Raw genomic sequence first — 24,017 nt, 5'->3', positions numbered from 1 at the left:
CATTTGATAAAAAAAAATGCAATTTTGAAGCTTATTTGGAAGATGCCTTGAGTTAGTAGTGAGTTTTCTGGCAAATGTTGGGGGTTCGTGAGCATTCCTGACATTGCTGAAAATTATGATAGCATCAGATTGCGGGGTTGCTAGTGTAATAGGATGCTTTGTTGATTGTTCATTAACTCTTGATTGCTTGTAATACTTATGAATATTTTAGGTGGACAAAAAGGCGAACTAAGAGGTGGACGCCTGAGCTTTTCCACATTTATATCGCTGTGAAGCAACTGTAAACTTTAGAGGGAATTTATATCTGTAACTGAAACCAGTTCGATTTTGTTTGCCAACCTGGTTAAAATGTCATATTCAATTATCTTAAAGATAAATCGTCCAGCTCAAACCTTTGTAGGGGTAAGAGGTGGGACCATCATCATCATCATTTATCTAACAATTCAATACTTGCTATATATTTTCTCTTCAGTGTGGGGTTTATATAACCCATTACTACAAAAGGCAGAAGGCCCAGAAGATTCCCTTTACAATACGGTAAGGGAGAGATACACACATTTTATTGTTGAGTAATGTGTTAGTTGATTGACCCTGTCCGTGCGATGCAAATAGTTCAATAGAATGCGGTTGCAACGAATAGGGTAGCGCTCCTAATTCTCGCGCCAACAGTATGTTTTAACAGAAAGTTAATCATTCTGTCCTTCAGAACTTACCGGGCTCTTTTGAACAGCAATAACATACTGCGACACTCTCTAACACTCTTCCACCAGTGTTGATTACTACAGATACACAAGGAATTAAAGTCATTAGGTTTAGTTCATTTTACGCAATGACAGCAGCCATTTTGCCTGACATAACTGATAATACTGTTGTTAATTCTCTCATCAGGTAGGTACCTTCATTAATGAATTGAAAAAAAAAATCAGTTCATGATAAACGTTTCGTAAAATGGTCTTTTTCCCCAAACCTATGAACAGAATCATGTTTCAGTTAATTAGCAAAACATTGCATCACTTTCTACAGCGCATTTTAGCAATTCGTAGCTTGTAGCAAATATCACAATTTCAATCAATTCAGGAACCACTGCAATGAATGTTTGCATTAGTTGGTCGGACGGAAGATTCAATCAGCTGCATGCATGCATACATGACAAATGTAAACATTGGTGTTAGCTATAAACAGCAGAGTTATTTACTCACTGGCTGCTTTGTATTTCTTAACATACTAATATAAAATAACACAACTGTTGAATAGTTTTGTTTTTTTGTGTACGGGTATACACCCTTTTAGAAAACTAGTTCACTTACGGACGTGGCATTTTCACGCAAATGTTGACACTTGACTACGGGATTTTTCGGTAGAGCGACCGAATATGAAAATGTTTCACACATCCAGTTGCGTTTGCTTATGGGATTTCCGCATTTGTCCTGAGACTATTTCAATCAGAAGTAACGTTTTCGTACTTAAATGTAAAGATGCCATTTTGAAAAAAAAAACAAAACATCCAAAATGGCCGAACTTTTTTAAATCTTTTAATGATTGTCTATTGATTATGCAGAGTTTGTTGGCAAATCGGAGAAGTTCGAGTTTTCCCGATTCTTCATTTGGCGTGGAACTGCTCCCATACTAAGTAAAGGAAGAACTTGCACCCAATGGAATACATTGCTGAACAATAATGAGCGTTTTTCTCTAAGAGGAAGAGGTGACAATTGGCTTCTTACTCTTTAATTTCTATCTCTATCTCTATCTTTATCTATGTCCATCTCTATCTTACACACATCAAATCAGCCAATCACGAGCTGGTTCACGTTTGACAGAAAAGTGGTTCATTTTTGCCCCCGTATTGTCACCTCTTATCTTAGGTTTTTCTGATCGCCTCTTCGCGAAGAGTGAAGAGCGAAGAGGGTGAGATAAATTACAAAATCGCTTATTGCGACTCTCATGTAGCAAAATTTTCAGGTACTATGTGTCAAACACACACTTAACAATCTTTTCTTGTTGTTTACATAATCAAAAAAATTTCATAATATCTTATTATTCCATTATTTCTTAAAACATTTTTTTAGTCAAAATGAATGCAAGGCACCCTGGTTGTGAATTTGATGTAAATAGCTAAAATAGCTTCTAGGGGCAGGCATGGAAAATCATTTGCATTCATTTCGTGCATTCATTTACATTCATTTGCCTTTAACTTTTTTCTTCAACATCAATTCACAAAATGTTGTATAAAGCTTTTGTAGGTTTTGTTATTAGCTACAACTTTTGTTAAAAAGTCAAATCCATATCTCTTATGCATGACGAAGCAGAGTGAACAGAAACCACTACTGTTTTTCAGTGAATGTATTTTACATTCACTGAAAAACAGTAACAAGTTCTGCCCGCTCTAGTTCGTGATGCATAAGAGATACAGATTTAAGTTATGACCAAAACTTGTAGCTAATAACAAAACCTACAAAAGCTCTATACATCATTTTGCGGAATACTGTTGATGAAACAAGTTAGAGGCAAATGAATGTAAATGAATGTATGAAATGAATGCAAATGATTTTCCATGCCTGTCTAGGGGATCCATAATAGATAAACTAACCCTACATAAAATAAAACTTGGAGCTTATTGACGTTGATGGTGAATCTGTAGCTCTTTACTCCTATGGTAAAATCCACGTCAGACTGTGCGTGAAACATGGCGGACTTCGTACTATCCTTTCACTCCACCGAAAAATCCCATAAGAAACCGTCAATCTTTTCTATAAGAGACGATTTTTCGACGGTGCCGTCAACGCCAATGAGACATGATTTTATTACAATTTCAAATTGTAATTATACTCTCTGTTATACCTGGCCTCACCATATTATTCTTCTGAACATTTTCACGACTGTTAATTGGAAGTTTACTAAGTCTTCCTCATCATGACTTTGTAAATAATTTGTCAATCGTAATGATCTCCTGTGCCCAGCAAAGACAAGTTCAAATTAGCAACAATCCTTGAACCCGGAATTTAACCTGACTTCAGCATGAAGTAATTTACGATCATATCACTTTACGCTCCTGGCTATTGTGGCCCTCTTTCAATTTTTCTACATTTAATAACTGAATATCTGTCAAACAAGTAACCAAAAACCACAACAACATCCTTTCCTGATCAGGAAACGTTTCCTTCCCAGATAGTGGAGTTCCAATTTCCAACAAAGCCTTAGCAGCAACCTGGGAATGCCAGGACAGCAACCACATACGGCACCGTGTTGGCCATCAATGTTGGGGGAGCAGCATCCAGCAGGAAGATATATGCGTTTTTTTTTTTCGGGCTCAACCCTGGGAAGACGTCGCCCTGAAATTGTCAGGAGAATAAATAGCTCTCTGAATCGGTATTGTTTCGTCGGTGGTGGCAGCAGCCAGCAGCGGCACTAGGAAAAAAAAGCTGCCACGCGTGGGATCCTCCCAGAGATAACGTTACGATTTGTGATCGTCTTCCCACGGGTAGTGAAAAGCGCAACATTCTCCCCCGGCGGATGAGGAAGACCCAATTGTGCAAAGTTTTTTTTTTTTTCCTTTTCCGCTCCGAAGCGCTATCAGTTGCTGTTTTGTGCAAACGGGCAGCAAAATGGGAAACTGATCTGACAGAAAAGTTATTTAGATTGTTTTCCTTTATGTATTTATTTTCCGCTTCCACGGTGGAGTTGGCCTCATTGAGCTGTGCGACTGGGTGGTGAGAGGGGGGTTGGGGGAAGCGGACTTTCCACTGTCGTATTTCAATCCAAAAGTGGCATTCAACTCGCGCTCCTGCATACCTCCCGTAGGCGTATATAACGTATCAGCTCAACTTGCCAAATCGTCGAAATGCTGAATTATGGGCTGGTTAAAATATTTACGGCCTTTTATTATTGCTGTTATTGCCACTAAAATGGGTTAAGCCCACACCCATATGTTGACTGCGAGGTGATGAAGGTAGTGTGAATAAATGTATGGGTACAGGAATCACCCGAATAGCCGCAATTTTCCAATTGGGGTGATTTTTTGTACGTGATTAGGGTCAACCTTAAACTTGACACCATCGTGCTATTCGGGGGATGCCTGTATGTATACAAAAAGATAAACTGATGCCGGTGAGATACGGGACGCAAGTTTGACACCTTTGAAATGAGCAAAGTTGCTTGATGATGGAGTTGCTCGGTTATTGGATCGGTGTTTTATGGAGACCGTGAGTGTTTTATGGCTATTTTGTACATATATGGGTTGTATGCGAGGAATTGTGTATCCACATTATTGTAGCCAGGCTGTGCACTAGGGTGGGTCAACTTATCGACGCCCTACAACCCACAGCTCTTTCGATTCGAAATCGACGTCCCCAACAACTTTGTCCAATTTGAGCGATTGTTGTTACAATCTGTATTTTCAGGAGAGCTTTCAAATTTGTATGGGAAAATTTATGGAAAACGGACCACAACTGTTCAATTGCTTGCCTTAAATTAAAAATCCGCTCAATTTTAAACAAATTTGTATCGTAGATTGAAAAAATCAATACAGAACAACTTCGTGAAGGGCTGCAAATAGATTCGCCTCCTTTAGGTCAGTCGGTTTAGACGCAGCTACACGGCAAGATCATGCTGGAGGTGGTTGGGTTCGATTCCCGGTCCGGTCTAGAAATTTTTTGGGTTGCAAAATTTATATTTTATGATTGTACATGCCACATAATTATACTAATGCAAAAATGGTACAGACATCGAAAGCTCTCAATTAATAACTGAGGCAGTGCATCTAGAACACTAAGTTCAGAGCACGCAATAAGCTAAAATGCGAAAAGCAATACGTTTGAAATACGAATAAGAAGAAGAAGCAAATCGATTCGGCATCTGTGACAAATTTTAAATTTATTTTATATTTATAGCCATGTGACCCGCACATACCTAGTGGGGTGCATATAAGCTTATAGGTATAGGCGGAACACTAGGCCAACAGTAAAAAAATAATAACCGATTTGCGATAACTTGGACGAAGATGTTCTGTGAAGTTTTCAAAATATAAGTTCTAGGCTAGGTTTGGTAGAAATTGAGCGATTAGCGATTCAAGTAATAGTTTTGATCCGTTTTCCATACGTTTACCGATACAAACTTTAAATCTCCAAAGATTGTGATTCACCATATAAACTTGACCCACCCTACCGTGCACCGATGGGAAAATTGGAGTTGGTTCACCGCAGGAGGCATTCTAGGTATTGGGTAGGGGACAATTTCATCGTTGTTTTGAAATAGCTTGTTGTTACTTGGAACAGGCATGTTTCATTAGCTCGATATCGATGGAGGTAAAACACTCCAGAAAGTGAGTATAAAGACGTTTGCGTCTCCAGTGTCTGTAAGAGTTAGGATTCACAGTGCTATCCAAAAAGTGCTCCTTCGGGTGTCAGGAAATAAAACATCTTGGACGTTTATTCGATCAGCATCTAGCCAATATCGAAGCCATCACGGATGAGGTGGATGTTCGGTCATTTGTCTTTAACTTCAATGTTAAATTTGCAGAGGAACTGGGAGGTAAGGCACCCTATTTATTGTTATTGTTTTATCGTAAATAAATACAGCATTCTGCTGGTAATTTCGGTATTCTATCGGTAAACCATCCTTGTGCATTGGGGTCTTTTGACGTAGGATTACGTCTTTCAGGAAGGGTGCCAATCCAGGGAAATGCAACGAAAATTTGACAGACTTTTTTTTATTATTATTAATTTATTTGATAAGGCTCAACCGAATTAACTTTACAGAACCGAGAATTCTTGTTCACTAAACAATAAATACATCTTAAAACTATAGTTTAAAGGTACAATACAATAAACATTTTATCTTCCGCAATCCAATGACCCTCCTCTACCAGAACGTTAACCGCTTCCAGTGGTTTACTTGTATGGCAGATTCGCCAACGAAGGTCATACCGCTTCCATTGTAGCAATGGACGCAAAACGTGGTCAGCACTCACAAATTCATCACGAAACGGTTGCTTTGCAAAGTCGACGACGCATCGACTGAAAGAACTGCTGATGAAGAACAATGAGGAGGACCACACAATGGTTGCTGCCGAGTAAACAGACGAGAACAATGAGGAGGACCACACAATGGTTGCTGCCGAGTAAACAGACGATCGCGTGACACACATTGAGAGTGGTCTGCTTCTGTCGACAGCCGAGTGAACACTGAGGTCAGACTTTAAATGCTAATAACTTCAATAATCCAATAATCAATGGATTTTGATGATTTGTATGTCGATAGATTTGACAGTTTTATAAGATTTGTGTGGTTTGTCACACATTATAAATGTTCGATACTTAAATAACTAAAAATTATGAAATGTGGAACCATTCAAATTTCTCATACATTTACTTCGACCGCAAGGTGCTTACCGCTAACACAGTCATCAGAAAATTGATCCCTAACAACACAAGCCGAAGCCGCATAATCATTCAGCGTTGCACATTGGACGGGTGGACCTCGAACTTGTTCGCTGCAGCGTGGAATGTTTTCTATTCATTCACCTACATCAGCTAAATACAGAAAAAGAGGGGCATAGAATGATAATCCAAATGCTTAAGTAAGCGAAACGTAAAACGTGTGATTAACGAGTGATTAACAGAAGTGTTCGTTGCGTTGCACACTGAAAACGAAACTAACTCAGAGAGTGAATAACTTTTACTCAGTTGTGAGTCACTTTTACTCATTCGTATGAAATAAATTTTTAAAGCGTAGGTTATTCAACGCATGAGTAACCTATGATTTAAAAAAAAAATCTTCATACGAATCAGTAAAAGAGACTCATTATCTGACTAAAATGAACCATGCCCATTTTGTTATGGCAAGTTTGCTATAAGAAATGCTCCTCGTGTTTATTAGCGAAATTCACATCAAAGATTGAATAATTGCGTAGGAAATCAATTTGGCACGGCATTTGTGACCAGCATACACCTTCCGGTCGGTTTCAAAAACTGTCCAAATCCGCAAATAAAATTTTTTGTTTTGAATTTCTGTACGGCAAAATAGTGAATTTTTCGTGAACATTAACGGCAAAGAACTCACCAACACTGGTAGACCGTGAGTTCCTGCCAATATGTCATTTCCCATCTCGATTCGGATGGACAATACCTATCGCATGATTGGCCTCTCAGTCCAGAATTCACTCACCATGCAGCGCTAGTAACATTTGGGTTGCTTAAGCGCTAGTAACAAAAGGCTTGCTTAAGCAGTCAACATTCACCGAAAACCGAATCTTATTCAGAGAGTGAGTCACTCTTACGTAGGTCACTCATGCGCTGAGTGACCAACGCTTTAAGAAATGTATTCTTACGAATCAACAAAAGTTATTCGCTCTCAGAGTTAGTTTTGTTTTCTGTGTTTCGACTAGATAGGAGATTGCTATCTCTAGTAATGTTATTCAGATGGATAAGACCTATTGTATACTGGGCACAGGGTGACCAGTGAACCGGAAAATCGGAATAAAGCTGGAAATTCTAAATCACCGGAAGAAGTCCGTGAATTTCGATGATGAACCGGGAAAAAATATACTTCGTCTTTGGAAAATAATAATCTTCTCAACTACTAGATTTTACGGATTTCATAAATTTTAAGAATTTATTCGATAATTTTGATAAAGTTGGAGTTTTTGGCAGTATTTTTAGCCAAGTCAATTATTTAAGTTCAAAGTAGAATTATTAGGTGGTTTGTGTGGAATTACATTACGATTGTAAAGAGGATAACAGATTAATTTCTTATGAATATTCTAAATAAAAGCCAAGAAGAATGTAAAAAAAGTACTTATGAGAACTTCAAAAAAACTCCACGAGTATTGAATTCTGAGGGAATTAGAAAGATAATTTCAAGTGAATTCTTTTGAAAGTTCCAAGCGACATTCGTGAAAAATATCAAGGGTTTTGAATTTTGAATTAAATGCCAAAACCATTTATTTTGTCGTTTACATTATTATTGAATGGAATAGCAAAATAATTTCATAGTTCTACGTTAACTACACGAAACGACGTTAAAGAATCTTGATCACCGAGGCCTCGCTCGTATCTCTGCAGAAGAACTGCGTGTGTTTAGATTAGCCCTCGCAAATCCAGAACATTTCTCGCGTCGTCAGGTGTTCCTCAAGGAAGTCATCTTGAACCGCTAATTTTCATATTATTTACCAACGATCTGTGCTCGCTACTCCATTCCGATTAACTCTAGACTAACATTTGAAAAGGGCGTAGCTTCAAAATGTAAACAAACCATATTTGGCCACATATAGAGAGAACAGTTCACAAACTATTCGATAAACACGAAAAAGTAGAAGAAAATATGACTTAAAATCATCAAAACCTTTCTTCTTACAAGGTGTATTTCCAACTTTCCACTCTATGATGCATCTGCTTGTTACGCCTTGCACCAGAACTACGAATTACATTGTTTTAATACGCCAAACGTACTGATTTTGTAGTATCAAATCACACCCGCTTCATTTGAAACCCGTCTCGAATGAACTAAATTCTCCTCTTGTAGGGGAACAGTTTAAAGAGACGTTAATAGACTTATCCACAGCTTCATTTGAAATGCATCCGATTGATATTTCACCTTTACCCACCTTTTTTCATATTATTGAGCATAATATACGCCCTTTCAAAGGCCGTATTTTTTTTTGCCTCAACCAGAGATATTAACATTTGAAAAGGGCATATTTTTAGTAGCAAAACGTCAATAACTCTTGATTGGTGAAGATATCGACAAGCTCTGTGCAGCAAAAATTAGCGCCTTGAAATGATCTAAAAGTTATTTCAAGACATCTTTGCTGAGAAATTTGAAATAAGTAAACTAGAGCAATTGTTGTTCTAGAGACACCCTAACTCAGTTCAAGAAAATTGCTATAAATCAGTCAATTAAAGAGATACAACAAAGTTTATGCGTACAAAGTTGCTTGAAATTATCTCAGCTATAACATTTCCGGAAAATGTAGACCTTAATTTCTTCAAACAAAAAAGTTAGATTTTTTATTTCAATGATAATAAGAACCACCCTAGAACTTATTGCCATGAAAATGAGGGAACAACTTTGTACAATAACATTTTAGTCAATTTCAGTCTCAAAACATACTCTTGCACCTAAATCTGCATTCTGAACCACTGTGCATTGTGCATGAGTGGAAAAAATAAGATTTTGGGCTGAAAATTTCCTAAAATAGAGCTAACATGTTGCTTAATAGCATACTGAAAACCCGAAGTGATTGCATTTATTCTAACGTTCTAAAAAATTAAAAAAAAACACCAAAGATCTCAGCAGGTGTCCCCCCTTAAGGTTCTGTTTATGAACCACGTAGACACTTTAGGGATGGAGATGCGTTTGGTTTGATAACTATTATCAGCTCGCTTAAAAAAGGACAATTACTTCATTCATCACTACACGTCAACCAAAAAAAATTACTTTTTTCCGTCCATTCATAGTGCAACAATGTATGGCAAATTTCATCACACTTCCATTCCAACGACTCCGTTAACGGCGCTAGTGAGCATGTCGCACGATCTTCGTCATTACCTAGATTTCAAAAGATCCCATTCAATGTCCTGCGTAAAGAAAACCGGGCCATCACCCAACTGACGGTACGCAATCCTGCATGATGATTTGCTGCCATTGGTTGCTAGGGACCATTGAGTGTCAGCGTGCATCTGCAAAGTTTTTAATTACTTTTTACGACCTAGGACGTAAAAGTTTTCGAATTTACGACAATCGGGCGCTGCCATGCTGTGAACGAGAGAAAGTGCAGTTCTCTGTTTCCGGTTGCTCCTCAGCAGGCAGTCTCCCGAAATGAGTCCCAATCGACAGCGTTCTTATCTAGGTAGCTACGTGGCATTAGAGTGAGTGTGTTCTAGTTAGGTAAAACTTTGACCTCGTTTTGCGGAGACAAATAAGTTTGCTAGGAGAGAAAATTATTACTCATTAATTGGTAATGCCTTTAATCGCGTAAAACTTCTTCCAAGATAAGTATTCGCCATATCCGAAGATGATAAAACATTCAAACAGAAATGAGCTGGCTTAGTTTATGCTCTTACTGAAACGATCAGAGAAAACCATTTGGACCGGGTTTGAAATGTGAATACTGCTTCATTCTTTTTGCGCTAAATTGTTTCCAAATGCCAACAACCACAACAACTTCGTATCTGACTTCCGAATGTCGCACAGTGGTATTGTTTTTAATTATCATAATTTGAAAAACCTTTTTCCCCCGCCCGGACAACCAACAACTGTAGCAAATTGTCGAGGTCCTTCCGTTCTCACTTGGAAAAGGGTTTGGTCGATGGTACCCACAGCATCCATACCAAAAGTGTGCACCCACATCCGTAGGACTTCTTCCGACCGAGCGGTCAATGGTCGTTTAGTGCGCAAAAGTTGTTGAACGCAAAATGAAACTCATGTTAATTTTATTTTTATGGAATAGATTAAATTTGCTGCTCATTTAGTCTCCCTCGCTCTTCGTTCTGAGGCGACCTTGGTTGGTGCTGTAGTGATTCCAAATATAGAACACATGGATGGGCGCCGAGTTGGCTCTCCTACTACCGCCGCCGCCACCGCCAATAATAGGCACTCCTTAAATAACACTCTGGCTTAAGCGTCTTGCCCGGTCCGTCGTATCCCGGATTCTGTTCCTATTTAGACGACGACGACGACGATGTGTGGTTACAGGCAGGACTAGTGCTAGATAATCGCTTTATCGTACCATTTCCGGGCACTACTTCGAACGATTCTCTCCAAGCTTGACTCGGTGCTGGATCCGGAAATGGATGGAATATTAGATTTTTCGGTGGTTGTTCCATATCGTGCCACACGAACGGACGCCGGGACGCTTTGGGAACGGGAATGTGCGCTTTTCGAATTGGTTAGATTTTATTATTTCATAAGCGTAAGCGAGTGGTTTCAGTTTAAATGGTATGGGTGTTGTACAGATACTGGCTGCGGAAATGTTTCGCTCTGTAAATATGCACGATATTGTGCCAGAGCTAAGGGGGGATGGGTCATAAAAAAGGTCGTGGAATAACTTTTTTATTGGGTTTTGAAAAGTTTTCAGTCGGCATGTGTTCCCGTTGGTGGATTGCACAGAGCTTCGCGTTACATCACTTGCGTTTATTTTTTTGACAGCGCGAGATTAACCTTTTTCTCCCAGAAGGGTTTCCATTGGTTTGATATACAAAATTTCATAAAGAACTTTTACGTTATAATCATTTATGAAATGACAAACATAGATATTTCAGATAGCATGGTCTTTAATGATGTCTGTGTATCCCTTTTTCTGTATCTTGGGGTGTATATAATTTTTTTTTTAATCCTATTCAAAACGATTTTTTCTTGGACATTTTTACATTGCCTTCTTGTTGTACCTGCCTCTTAGTTCAGACAAATTTCATATTTTATTTAGTACACTAGCGAATCCAAACACATAAAGCAACCAACGATAGAGACAAAACGCTTGCTACTACTGACAGGATAAACATCGTCTGTAATATAGCTTGATCGGAGTGGTGAAGGATAATGATTTATTGCTTGCCTGCTTTGTTGCAATCTACACGGTTGAGGACATTGCTTGATCGGAATCGAGAAAAGACATAACACAAAAACTCTCTCATCTCTCTCACGTGTATCATCTTCGGCGTTCTTCGTGAAGCAACTTGCCAACAATTTGGTCGTTTTATTCTACCGACCTGAGCGAGCTGTAGGCCGTTTAACATGAAATAAAAGGATTGTATCATTATTTCTTTCCATTGCTATGCGTTATAATTTAGCTCGTTGATCGCTTGTCATTTTAATTTTTGTCATTTGGCAGCTTCCAGTTTCCGAAAAAGTGGGAAATACCATCAAATTACCTTTCTATATGGATATTTTCAGAATCGGGATGTCGTCTAGAGACTGTAAATCGATGTCAGACGATATCTTCTGATATCAGAAAAACTGAGAAATACTGTTAAATACCCTTTTGTAAAATTGTATTTTTGGAATCGGAATGACCTATTAAGACCGGAGATAGCTATCTGACGCCGTTTTGAAATCCAAGAAGATGGCTTTTGATTTCAGAAAAATGGAAAATTTTATCAAATACACCTCAATATACTTATAATAAGTGTATCAGTGTTTGAAGTTTTCACTGTTCACTTCTTCTTCTTCTTCTTCTTCTTCTTCTTCTTCGCATTTCAAGCTTATTGCTTATGGCATATTAGCTTATTTCGTGCTCTCAACTTAGTGTTCTAGATGCACTTCAAAAGTTATTAATTGAGAGCTTTCGATGCCTGCTACCATTTTTGCATTGGTATAATTGTGTGGCAAGTACAATCATACTCTATTGCCCAGGGAGTCGAAAAAATTTCCAATTCGAAAAATTCCTAGACCGGACCGGAAATCGAACCCAGTCACCTCCAGCATGGTCTTGCTTTGTAGCTGTGCCTTTACCGACTGAGCTAAGGGATGCCCCTTCACTGTTCACTGAATAATTCACGTAAATTTCCGTATCGTTGATTTCCGTATCTTTGAGACGACGGATCATAGCACATAATGAAATAGAGACAAATAAATCCTGCTTCATCGATGATCAAATACGAACACACAAACGATTTACTACTGACGGTATCATCAAAAGCATCTTTATATTCGTGTCAGTGTTGTCAAAGTCATCAATCATATGACATTTTTTTGCTCTCATGCGCCCTTAATATCACGCGTGATATCTCAACAACATATCATGCTTGATATTGATTTTACAAGCTCCTTTGATATTGCTAGACTATTCACAACACGCAAAAATCAAGCTGAGAGTTGAGTCGACACAAAAATGATTCCGTGTTGCACATCGTTTTCTTAGAAAGAGAAAGTATTGTTTGCTGTCTCTTTTTACTGTTCAACGATGGCAGACACGAAGTGACTGCTGTCAGCCGTTATGGAAGTTTCGGTTGCGTTCGGGTCTAAAGCAAAAATCATGAAACTCAATCTCACCACAGTTTGTTGAGATTTGAAGCTGGTGATTTTTTTTTAGTTTGATATTTGATGTTTGATGTTCATATTCAGCACCATGTAATGAGACTGAATATGGCTGGTCAGAAGCTGTTGCATAAAGTCTTCTTTCCTTTATTTAACGTCAGTCTCTGTTCCGCAATCTTGTGCCAATCACCGACTTACATCGATTGCCATCCATTGACGGTAATCGAATGTACAGGAGAGCAGCTTCCACACCTGCGTAGGATATCGCACCCACTGAAACACCATGGGCCGGGACCAACTTCTTTACTTCCCTTCCGAAGGAAGACGGGATCAGAGATATGTATGCCTCAGAAAAATCCCACCGACCTCGGCTGGGATTGAACCCAGACCCATTGGGGTGAGAAAGCAGTCACGCTTTCCATTACACCACCGGCGCCGGGAAGTTGCATAAAGTGAACATTAACTTTTCACTTCGAATTACGTAGGTTATTGGGGGAAATTTTGTATTGCCAGGTTCCTAATTTTGTATACATATTGTTAAGAAGTATAACCATTGAAATACTATTTTCCTGAAATCTTCATCATAGGATTTCCAACAGATCTTAAACATAAAGCCTAGAGTCCATAATCTGGCCTTAATGCCAAATTCTTTCTGAAAATACATCAACAAGTGCTTGCGCAAAAAAAGATGGAGCTCTAGGACCAGTTTCATGAATTGAGCACTTTTACAGAAGTTTGGAATTTTCCGAAGGACCACTCTGTCATTTTTTGCCACATTGTTCAATAAATTTCTTAAAAATCATCAACAAATGCTTTTGCAAAAAAAAACCAGTCAGCTCTACGACCAGTTTCGTGATTTGAAAACTTTTACTGATGCTACGGAGGACCAGTATGTGGCTCCCAGGGTGTTTATGGTGGCCATAACGTCAAATTAATTCTTGAAACTTATCAATAAGTGCATTCACAAAAATAAACACACAACTCTAGGACCAGTTTCATGAATTGATCACTTTTACGGTTGCTCCTGATTACAAGATTATGGCCTTCAAGGAGCATAAATCTGGCCATAAAACAACGCCAAATTCTTTCTTATAACTCATCTACAAATACATACGGAAAAAAATACCCTTCAGCTCTAGGACCAGCTTCATTAATTTACCACCTTTACGGATGTTCCGGATCTTCCAGAGGAGCAGTCTGTGGTCTCCAGGGTTCATATTCTAGACACAATGTCAAATTTATTCTAAAAATACATCAACAAGTGTGTTCGTAAAAAAACCACGGAGCTCTAGGACCAGTTCAACCAGTTTCCGGATCTTTTCAGGTGATTCGCTGTGCCATCCTTATTCTCGGAACCACCTTGAAACATTAAGTGCACAAATACAGTCAGGAATCCTTATTGCCGGGGTTACAGGGGCGTGAATAAGGAACCGCGAAAAAGGATACTCACAGCTTATGGGATTTTCACTAATAGGGGCTGTGGTGGATTATCTTATTTGTTTCAATATACAATACATCTTATATAGACAAGCTTTCCAGACATAACATATTAAGGAAGTTCATGTGTACACTAGCGCCGCGTAGTGAGAGAGTTCTTAAATAATATGACCACTATCTAAAAGGACTTGGTCAGCTGAACAACTTTGTTGAAAACAGCAACGTTCTATATGGCCAGGTTCTCGAGATACAGTTTATATAGGAAGTTCACATGCACACTAGCGCTGCGTAGTGAGATAGTTCTGAAATAATATGAACACCATACAAAAGGACATGATCACCTGAACAATTTTGCTGAAGACAGTAATTTTCTATATGACCAGGATTTTGAGATACAGCTTATATTGCAAGCTCATAGGCACACTAGCGCTGCGTAGTGAGAGAGTTCTGAACTAATTTTGTCACCATTCGAAAGGACTTGGTCATTTGAACAACTTTGCTGGAGACAGTAACCTTCTATACGGCCAGGATCACAAAATATTCTATGTTGGACCTATGATCCATATTGGTCATATAGTGTCCATCATAAGTAACATAAAAGTGAAGCGCCTCTAGCGGTGTAGTTCCCAATTAAACCTGAATCCAACGACACAGGCTTGTTGGTATATCTCAGTACAACAACTTTGCCGAAGACAGTATAGCTCTATATATTGAAAAAAATAAGATAATCCACCACAGCCCTATTAGTGAAAATCCCATAAGCTGTGGGTATCCTTATTCACGGATAGCCCGGCAATAAGGGATCTGGCAATAAGGGTTCCTGACTATATAAGGTTCAACGACACGTGCAGCATTTAAATTGTTACTCCACGTTTGCTGAACTGCAGCATACATGAAGTAGCAATTTCAAATGAAATGGGACACTGAGTTCCGATATTTGTAAAATTGAAAATTGAAATTGGAAGTGCATGTATAGCCTACGTGGCTTCCATTTGTGGACTCTACAAGGAATCTCCTTATTGAACCAGTCTTAGCCCTCCAGCGTACATTTTCGGGCCACAATTCCATATTCTTTTTTAAAACTCACAAATAAGTGCTTTCGCTAAAAACAGCGCTAAAAACAGCGAATATACGTTGTATACGAGTACCCCTTATGCAACGTATAGTTCGTCTAATTTTACATGGCAAATTCTGTGCAAAATTAGACGAGTCATACGTTGTATTCGGGGTACTCGTATACAACGTATATTCGTTATAAGTTAGGTAACACAGTAGCTCCAATTACATAAATTTACTGTTTTTACGGAGGTTCCGGATCGTCCAGAAGAGCAGTCTGTGGCGGTAGAAAGATGACGTTTGCGTTTCCTTACCCTAATATAAAAATACCATAAACGAACGATAACCCAAATGATTGAACTCTTCCATAAATGGTTTGGATGATAGCCCGAACACGTTAGCTAATTAACCATAACATTGTTATTGGGGTATGTATCATTCACTGCTTTGCATTTCACTGTGGATTCAATCATTGATCGTGTTATTTGATGAACTGTTGAGATCATTTTGTCATTTTTCGACCGAAGAACGTTCCGTTCATTCATTTAGTGCTACAAAACTGAATACTATTATTCAGCAAAGGTATCTGACACTTCACTCATTTGTGAATATCTATTCATGAACAGTTACTAACCTGACACACGGTAGGTCCATGGCATGTTGACAGATTTCCAAACACTGCCGGATATCGATGTCTAAAGCCATATTGAAATCCAAAGTGGCGGCTTCCAGTTTCATAAAAAAGTAGGAAAAACTGTCAAATACTCTTCAATATGAGTATTTTTGGAATCTGGCTGATGTCTAGAGATCGGAAATGGATGGCTTGACTGTCCTACCCATATTGAAATCCAAGATGTTGGCTTGCAGTCAAAATGGGCACGATATGTAGACGCCAAAAACCGATGACCGAAGCAATTATAGACGACGCAATGTTTCTAGAAAACTGTCAAATACCCTACACTAGACGGGAAATCGAAATATGACGCCATTTTGCAATTCGATATTTTAGCATTACGATTTTTGACATCTACACGTTATCTTCGTTCCCAAAATATCCATATTTTAGGGCAGGGCGTCACAATATCAGATTCAATCGACCAAATCGATGCGACGAAGGGACTGCTGGCTTTCTTTTTCTGTTAAGGTTCAATTTACTTTGATGTATTTTTTAAAAATTCAAAAGCAGTTTTTTTCGACGCATTATTTTGGATTGCAAAAAGCTTGCGTCATTTTAAAATATCAAAAGGAATCGAATAGTGCGAGCTTTTTGTAATCTGAAATAATGCGTCGGAAAAAACTGCTTATGAAATTTTCCAAAAAGCATCAAAGTAAATTGAACCTTAAAGTCGAACAGTTTCGCAGCATTCTAGAACCTCAGTCGGCGTGCACAAACAAATGTTCAATCGCTTGTCTCTCTTTCTCCCGTCGCTCCATAGGTCTTCCTTTCAAGCTTCGGTGAAACGGATGAGCGAAAGAGCGCTCGACTTTGATAGTTTTCTCTTTCATGAAACACATCAACAGAGGTTTCATGACGTATATGACGGAAAAAGAAATAAGACATTTAAAGCATTTCTCACGTGAAACACTTGAAGATTACACGTAATATGTTTAATTTATCTTCCATCCACATATTTATCTAAAAAAAATGAACGAAAACGGGACATAACGCATTTTAAACAAATTGAAAGAGCGGCGATAGAGTGTTCGTGAAAGGGGATTGAAAGCCATAATGAGGTTTCGTTTAACTAGAAAAACGACGTTACTTACATTGAAAGCGATGAACAAAGCAACGACGAGAAGATCCACAGCCAGCGTTTCCTTCTAAGCGTGCTTCTTTTTCTTTATCATTTCTTGCTGATAGTCAAGCTAGGCGTTATAGAAATGAAGCGTTGAACATGTTTGTATGAGAGAAACAAAACTCGAGTGCATTTTAGAGCTTCGAAAATGTAGAGCCCTGTTCTAGGGTATTTGAGAGTTTTTCTGAAACCAATGGTCGCCAACTTGGATTATTATTTTTTTCCTTGATTTGTTTTCCATCGATCTTTTTTTCCGTACTGAGTACCAATGCTATCGACGCCAGGGAGACAGCTCCCGCACCTGGGCTCTACCAATCGACTCATGAACTCATGAACCGAGGACCTACGGCTTTACTTCCCTTCTGAAGGAAGGCGTGCTCAGAGATTTTATGCCTCAGAAAATCCGGGCAGCGCCTACTGGGATTGAACCCAGGATTTTGCAGTGAGAGGCAATCACGCTTACCACTACACCACCGGCGCCACTGAAGCGACTGAAGTTGTTGGTGGCTATTTCCACCAACTCAATCCCACTTTTTGATGATCATCATTAATGGCACTTTCTGAGACTGACAGTAAGTTGCCTCTTAAGACTACAAAAGTTTGATCAAGATTAATAAATAAACAATAAACGCGGCGCTTGAATGTTGTGCTTGAATTTGTGATTTCCTTGTTCGTGTTATATCTTGAAATTCTTGCCATCTAGAAAGTTTCTGTCTTCAGCGAAGTTATTCAATGGACCAAGAGCTAATGATAAGTATATAGAATTTCGGAATTTTCTCACTACGCGGCGCTAGTGTGCCTTTATTTGTGAATTCCTTGTTTAGGTGATATTTTGAAATCCTTGTCATCTAGAAAACTGTTGTCTAGGGCAAAGTTGTTCATTGAATCAAGACCTAATGATTGGTGACCAAACGTTTGGAATTCTCTTACTACGCGGCGCTAGTGTGCATGAAGTTATATCTTGAAATCCTTGCCATCTAGAAAGTTGCTGGCTTCGGGGAAGCTGTTTAGTGGATCAAGACCTAATAGTTGGTGAACAAAAGTTTGGAATTTTCTCACTACGCGGCACTAGTGTGCTTGAATTTGTGATTTCCTTGAACAACTTTGTCGAAGACAGCAACTTTCTAGATCGAAAGAATATCAAGATGTGATATAAACAAGGGAATCAAAATTCAAGCAGACTAGCACCATAGAGGTAACTCTAAGACTAGTAGGTCCCGAAGAAACGTGCTCAGCTTTTTGGCTCAGCTCTGGTACTCTCTTCGGTCCCAAGCTAATTGATGCACCCCTCGAAACATGGGAAAATCCAATAACCCCTCATTTTATCTGTCGAACTTTCATAACGAATCAAAACAAACATTGTGTAGTACTAGAATTTTGACTAGAATGGGGTACGTTGATCGATTTGCTTGGGACCAATAGGCTAGTCAAGTAGTGAGCCAATTTAAAATCGTTAGTTTCGTATTGATTGTTGCTAGCACCACGTTGTGGTAAATTCCGAAGTTCTGTCCACCAACCATTAGGTCTTGATCTAATGATCAACTTTGCCAAAGACAGCAACTTCCTAGATGGCAAGGATTTGGATGGCTTGGACGCCACGTAGTTGGAAAATTCCGAATTTCTGTCCATTAACGATAAGGTTTTGGTCCACTGTAAAAGTTTGCCCAAGACAACAACTTTCTAGATGGCAAGGATTTCAAGATATGACACAAACAAATAACCAAAAATTCAAGTACACTAGCACCGCGTAGAGAGAAAATTACAAACTTCTGTCCACAACCATTAGGACTCGATCCACTGAACAACTTCGCACAAGACAGCAACTTTCTAGATGGCAAGGATTTCTAGATTTCACGTAAAATATGAAATCATCAATACATTTACACTAGCGCCACTTTGTGAGAGAATACTGATGTTCTGTCTACCAACCGTTAGGTCGTGATCCACTAAACAAATTTGCCCAAAGCAGCGATCTCCTAAATGGAAAGGATTTTAAGATATCGACAAAAACAAGTACATCACTATTACATGCACACTAGTGCCACGTAGTGAGAAAAAAATCCTATTTTCTGTCCATTAATTATGAGGTCTAGGTCCACTGAAAAACTTTGCCCAAGACAGCAACTTCCTAGATAGCAAAAATTTCAAGATATCACATAAACAAGGAAATAACAAATACATGCATACTAGCACCGGGTAGTGAGAAAATTCCAAACTTATGTACATTAAACATTAGGTCTTGATCTACTGAACAACTTTGCCCAAGACAGGAACTTCCTAGATGACAAGGATTTCAACATATTGCTTTAAAAAGGAAATCACAAATTCATGCACACTAGCACCGCGTAGTGAGAAAATTCCGAACTTTTTTAAACCAACGATAAGGTTTGGATCCAATGAACAATTTCGCCGAAGAATGCAACTTCCTAGATGATAAGGATTTCAAAATATGAAAAACAAGAAGGGCATCATTACTTCATGCACACTAGCGCCGCATAGTGAGAAAATTCCGAATTTCTGTCCACCAACAATAAGGTCTTGATCCACTGAACAACTTCACCGAAGAAAGCAACCTCCTAGATGGCAGGAAATCAGTAATTCAAGCAAACTAGCGCCGCGTAGTGAGAAAATTTCGAATTTCTGTCCATCAATCTTTAGGTCTTGATCTACTGAACAACTTTTCCCAGGACAGTAACCTTCTATATGTCCAGGATCGCGAGATACTTCATGTTGGTCCCTATTAGGTCAAATCCCATATGCTATCGCACTAACATTATTTTACAGAAATCTGTGAAATTTTACCGAAATCTCAACAGCTGAACGTTCGGTAAACAGTTTGGTGGTTTTTCAGTTTTCCTGTAATTGTCAACGAATATCTGTGAAAAATTACAGAAAATCTGTGAAAAATCACCGAACTGTTTACCGAACGTTTAGCTGTTGAGATTTCGGTAAAATTTCACAGATTTCGATAAAATAATCTTAGTGTGACGTGTACTCCATTTACGCGAATTCGATTTATTCGATAAGTGTATTCTGAAACTGGTTTTATACCATTTCCCCTTCTTTGAAAGCTGCACGTTCTTTAAAATTGGGTTTTTATTGATTATCATCATTCCTTTATTTAACGTCGGTCACTGTTTCGCAATCTAGTGCCAATCACCGACGGACATCGACTGCCATTTTTTTTTTAATTCTTTATTAAAGAGATTTCTAGCCTTAGGCTAGTTCATCTCTATCACATCGACTGCCATCCATTGACGTCAATCGAATGTGCAGGAAGGCAGCTCCACACCTGCGTAGGATATCGCACCCATTCAACACACATGGGTCGGGACCTGTCGGTTTTGTTCCCTTCCAATAGAAGACGTGACCAAAGATTTTTATACCTCAGAATAATCCCATCGACCACGGCTGGGATTGAACCCAGACCCATTGGGGTGAGAGATCAGTCACGCTTACCACTAGCGCCACTGGCGCCATTACGACAAAAGGGTTTCATTGATTTTCTTGCAATAAAAATTATTATCTGTTCAACATACCGTTATTCTAAAGTTTAAGTTGAGAATTATTTGAAATACTATAATTGAAATTGGCACTTAAGACTATGAGTTTAAAAATGTACACTTCGGGCTTTGGAAAACTTGTGAGTTTGAGGATTTGAAAAATTGATAAGAAATCGATATATAATTTGTTTTAGATTTTTCCTTCTTTTATACATGATCAGTTCTTTCTAATTATTCTGAAAAACTAAGATGAGATATAAGAATCTCATATCTTTCATAGGTTATTCCTTCTTCCATACGTTAGTAGTACTTTAATATATAAAATATGCATTCAATTACCGTGCCGATTCAAATTTCGGACACTTAAACTCGAATTTCGGACACTTTTTAAAGTTGATTATCTCGGTCGAATATGATCCACATGTCTTGTAAATTTTAAATTTTTTTGACTAGTGCCCTCCACGATCATCTAACATTATTACTTTGTTTCTAACTGGATGTAATATTTAATTAAAAATGAAAGTGTCCGAAATTTGAATCGTCCGAAATTTGAATCGGAACGGTACCTCTTCTTCATATATATTAAACACATCCTCAAAAAAAAATAGTGTTCACTCGGCTGTCGACAAAAGCAGGCCACTCTCGATGTGTGCCACGCGATCGTCTGTTTTCTCGGCAGCAACCATTGTTCTTCATTAGCAGTTCTTTCGGTCGATGCGTCGTCGACTTTGGAAAGCAACCGTTTCGTGATGAGTGTTTGAGTGCTGACCACGTTTTGCGTCCATTGCTGCAATGGACGCGCTCTGACCCTCGTTGGCGTAACCGCCATACAATGAAACTACTAGAAGCGGCTCCAGTTATGATAGAGGAGGCTTTTTGGATAGCAGAAGATAAAGTGTTTATCGTGTTCTGTTGACTATAGTATTAAGATGTATTGTATAGAGACCAAGAATCCTCGGCTCTGTAAAGTTAATTCATTTGAGCCTTATCAAATAAATTAATGAAAACAAAAAATCAGTTGTTGAATTTTGAAATTTTGTCCTTTAGACTTTTTGTATTAGATTCCAAGGTATGAATGTGATTTGTTTTTAACAATTTGATGCTAATAACATGAGATTTTTCACAACAGGTCAAATCCTTAGGGACGTCGTAGCAACAAAAGTAATTAAGATGAACTGTTGATTTGGATTTGGATTCATTATTTTGCACTTCAAATGTTCCCAATCTACAACTGATGCTTTACATGTTTCAATATGATGGTAAATTTCGAAACTAATTTATAGTCTTCTCTACCTCTCAAGCAGTAGACATGTTCCAAGAACTATCTCTGGATAATCCTACATGAACCTTCGGTTCAGTAGACCCCTCACCCGAACATTCCAACTGATTTCCCCTGTTCATATTAAAATGAGAATTCAATTTTCTTTCCTGTTATCGATCGATAGAACCAATTTCACCATAGTAGTAATGCAGCAAAAACCACTTACTTGCTTTCTGAATAATCACATCTTCCACTTGCTGTTCCTCCCTGCAACAAGACAAACTATTCCCCATGCTCTGTCCTATGCTCCAGCACCGTAACTTCCTGTGCTTCGCATCGATAAGAAGTTCACTCGAGCAAGTTCTCGGAAAGTCCCACCCGCATAACGTACCTCCCAGGGCCAAGGCACACCCGAAAAAGTCGGAAAACACTTCGGTAGGTATTACTTGCATGGGAAGCTGGAAGACCCGTGTTGCATTGCTCGAATAGTTAGTAGTGGTCCAGGGAAGGGAGTCATAAATATTGTTTGTTAATTAAAATCTAGGAGAGATAACTTACCACTAATTACATGTGCATACACACTGGATGATATGGCCATTGTCGGCACACACGTGTAGTTGCCGGTGTCGCTCTGCACCGCTCGCCTTATCTTTAACCTGCTTTTCGGAATACCCAGGATCAGCCCAGGGTTGGAGGACGTCGGATTGTTGTTATTATTATTATTATTAGTATTATTCACGTTTCAGCAAATTTCCATTTCCCAGACGCAGCAGACGACCAGTTCCGGATCCCGTGCCGTCGGTCGTCGGGTTGGCAGGATGTTAGACAATACCATTTCGGAAAATTATAGAGAGAAGAAGATGTATGCATACGGGATGAGACATATAAATAGAAGAAGAAAAAGAACAAAATGCTACATTAGAAAGCGACAACGGTCGGAATGAACAATTCGAATAAGAAACCCACCAAACCAACCACCACGACCAAGTGGTGTCGTCGGGGGTGTCGAACACGCTTTGCATACGAACAACGTACAATTTTTGCAGTCCGCAGCGAAAGGAAACGATGCTTGCTTGCATTATGAACGGAAATGTTACTCTGCGTGGTGAGTGGGGGTGTTCCTTTGCATTGGGTTTCCTTTTTGTTTTAAAGAAGAGGCGAGCTCTGTGTGTGTGTGGGTGTGAGAGTGTGTTGGATCCGGAGGGTTGGTGACGGAAGAAGAACTCTATCCTTTTCGGCGACGTCGATGAGGACGCCGAGAAGTTGAATTCGTAGGATGTTTCTCATTTCGTTTAGTGCTTTCGGATACAGCCGTGCTGAGTTGGGATTTTGAATGTTTTATGAGTTACAGAATGAGGTTGGTGAGTTTTATTGAAATGGATATGCGGAATTGGACGCACTAGATGATTCAATGGTCGGAGGTGGTAAATTATGATTTTATCTAACGAAATTTAATCTGTGTAGTTTGTTGGTGGGTTGGTTTTAAGTTAAATTGGATTCAACTGATGGAGTGTAATAAACAATATTTGCAAGAAAATAAGTCTAAACTGTATCTCTATATCAGGACGATGGTGAACACATACACAATTATATCAATTTAGGAAGAAATACACTTCTAGGCTTCTTCATTGAACCCTTACAAGATATTTACAAGACGTTCAACGATATCGTCAACTGATTTGATTTCAACAGCTCTGCAACTACGCTGCAAATCCATCTCAATAATAATTAACGACAATGGATTGAACAGAAATGCAATTGTCACCTTACATTGTTTTTATTGATTTACTTACTTTCATTTTCCAGTAATGTTTCATTTATTTTGTTTATACCATGCAATACTTTAATTGCATATAATGCCTTAATTGCATGGTAAAATGTTTTGTGAAAATATATGGGATTTTCACTCCATTTTGAATGAATTGTGCTCAAGTATAACTCAAAAAGGCTTTTCTCCATCCCATATGTCATTGAAACTCAAAATAAGATGGAATT

General features: G+C 38.7%; 1 protein-coding gene across 1 annotated transcript in view; it reads right to left on the bottom strand.

Annotated features, from left to right (window-relative positions):
* The window catches only part of LOC135714374 (zwei Ig domain protein zig-8-like), a 319,903-nt gene that overhangs the window by 12,468 nt on the left and 283,418 nt on the right, over positions 1 to 24,017 (bottom strand). The window contains exon 9 of the mRNA XM_065237723.1: positions 22,581 to 22,678. Within this exon, the coding sequence (XP_065093795.1) occupies positions 22,581 to 22,678 (98 nt within the window). The remainder of the gene's footprint in view (positions 1 to 22,580; positions 22,679 to 24,017) is intronic.

Source organism: Ochlerotatus camptorhynchus, unplaced genomic scaffold (genome assembly GCF_037179485.1).
Source record: "Ochlerotatus camptorhynchus isolate MF236.1 unplaced genomic scaffold, CSIRO-AGI_Acam_v1.1 ptg000639l, whole genome shotgun sequence".
In the NCBI taxonomy this organism is placed as follows: Eukaryota; Metazoa; Arthropoda; class Insecta; order Diptera; family Culicidae; genus Ochlerotatus; species Ochlerotatus camptorhynchus.
The sequence above is the reverse complement of the archived record's forward strand: the minus strand, read 5'-3'. Positions and strand labels throughout refer to the sequence as shown.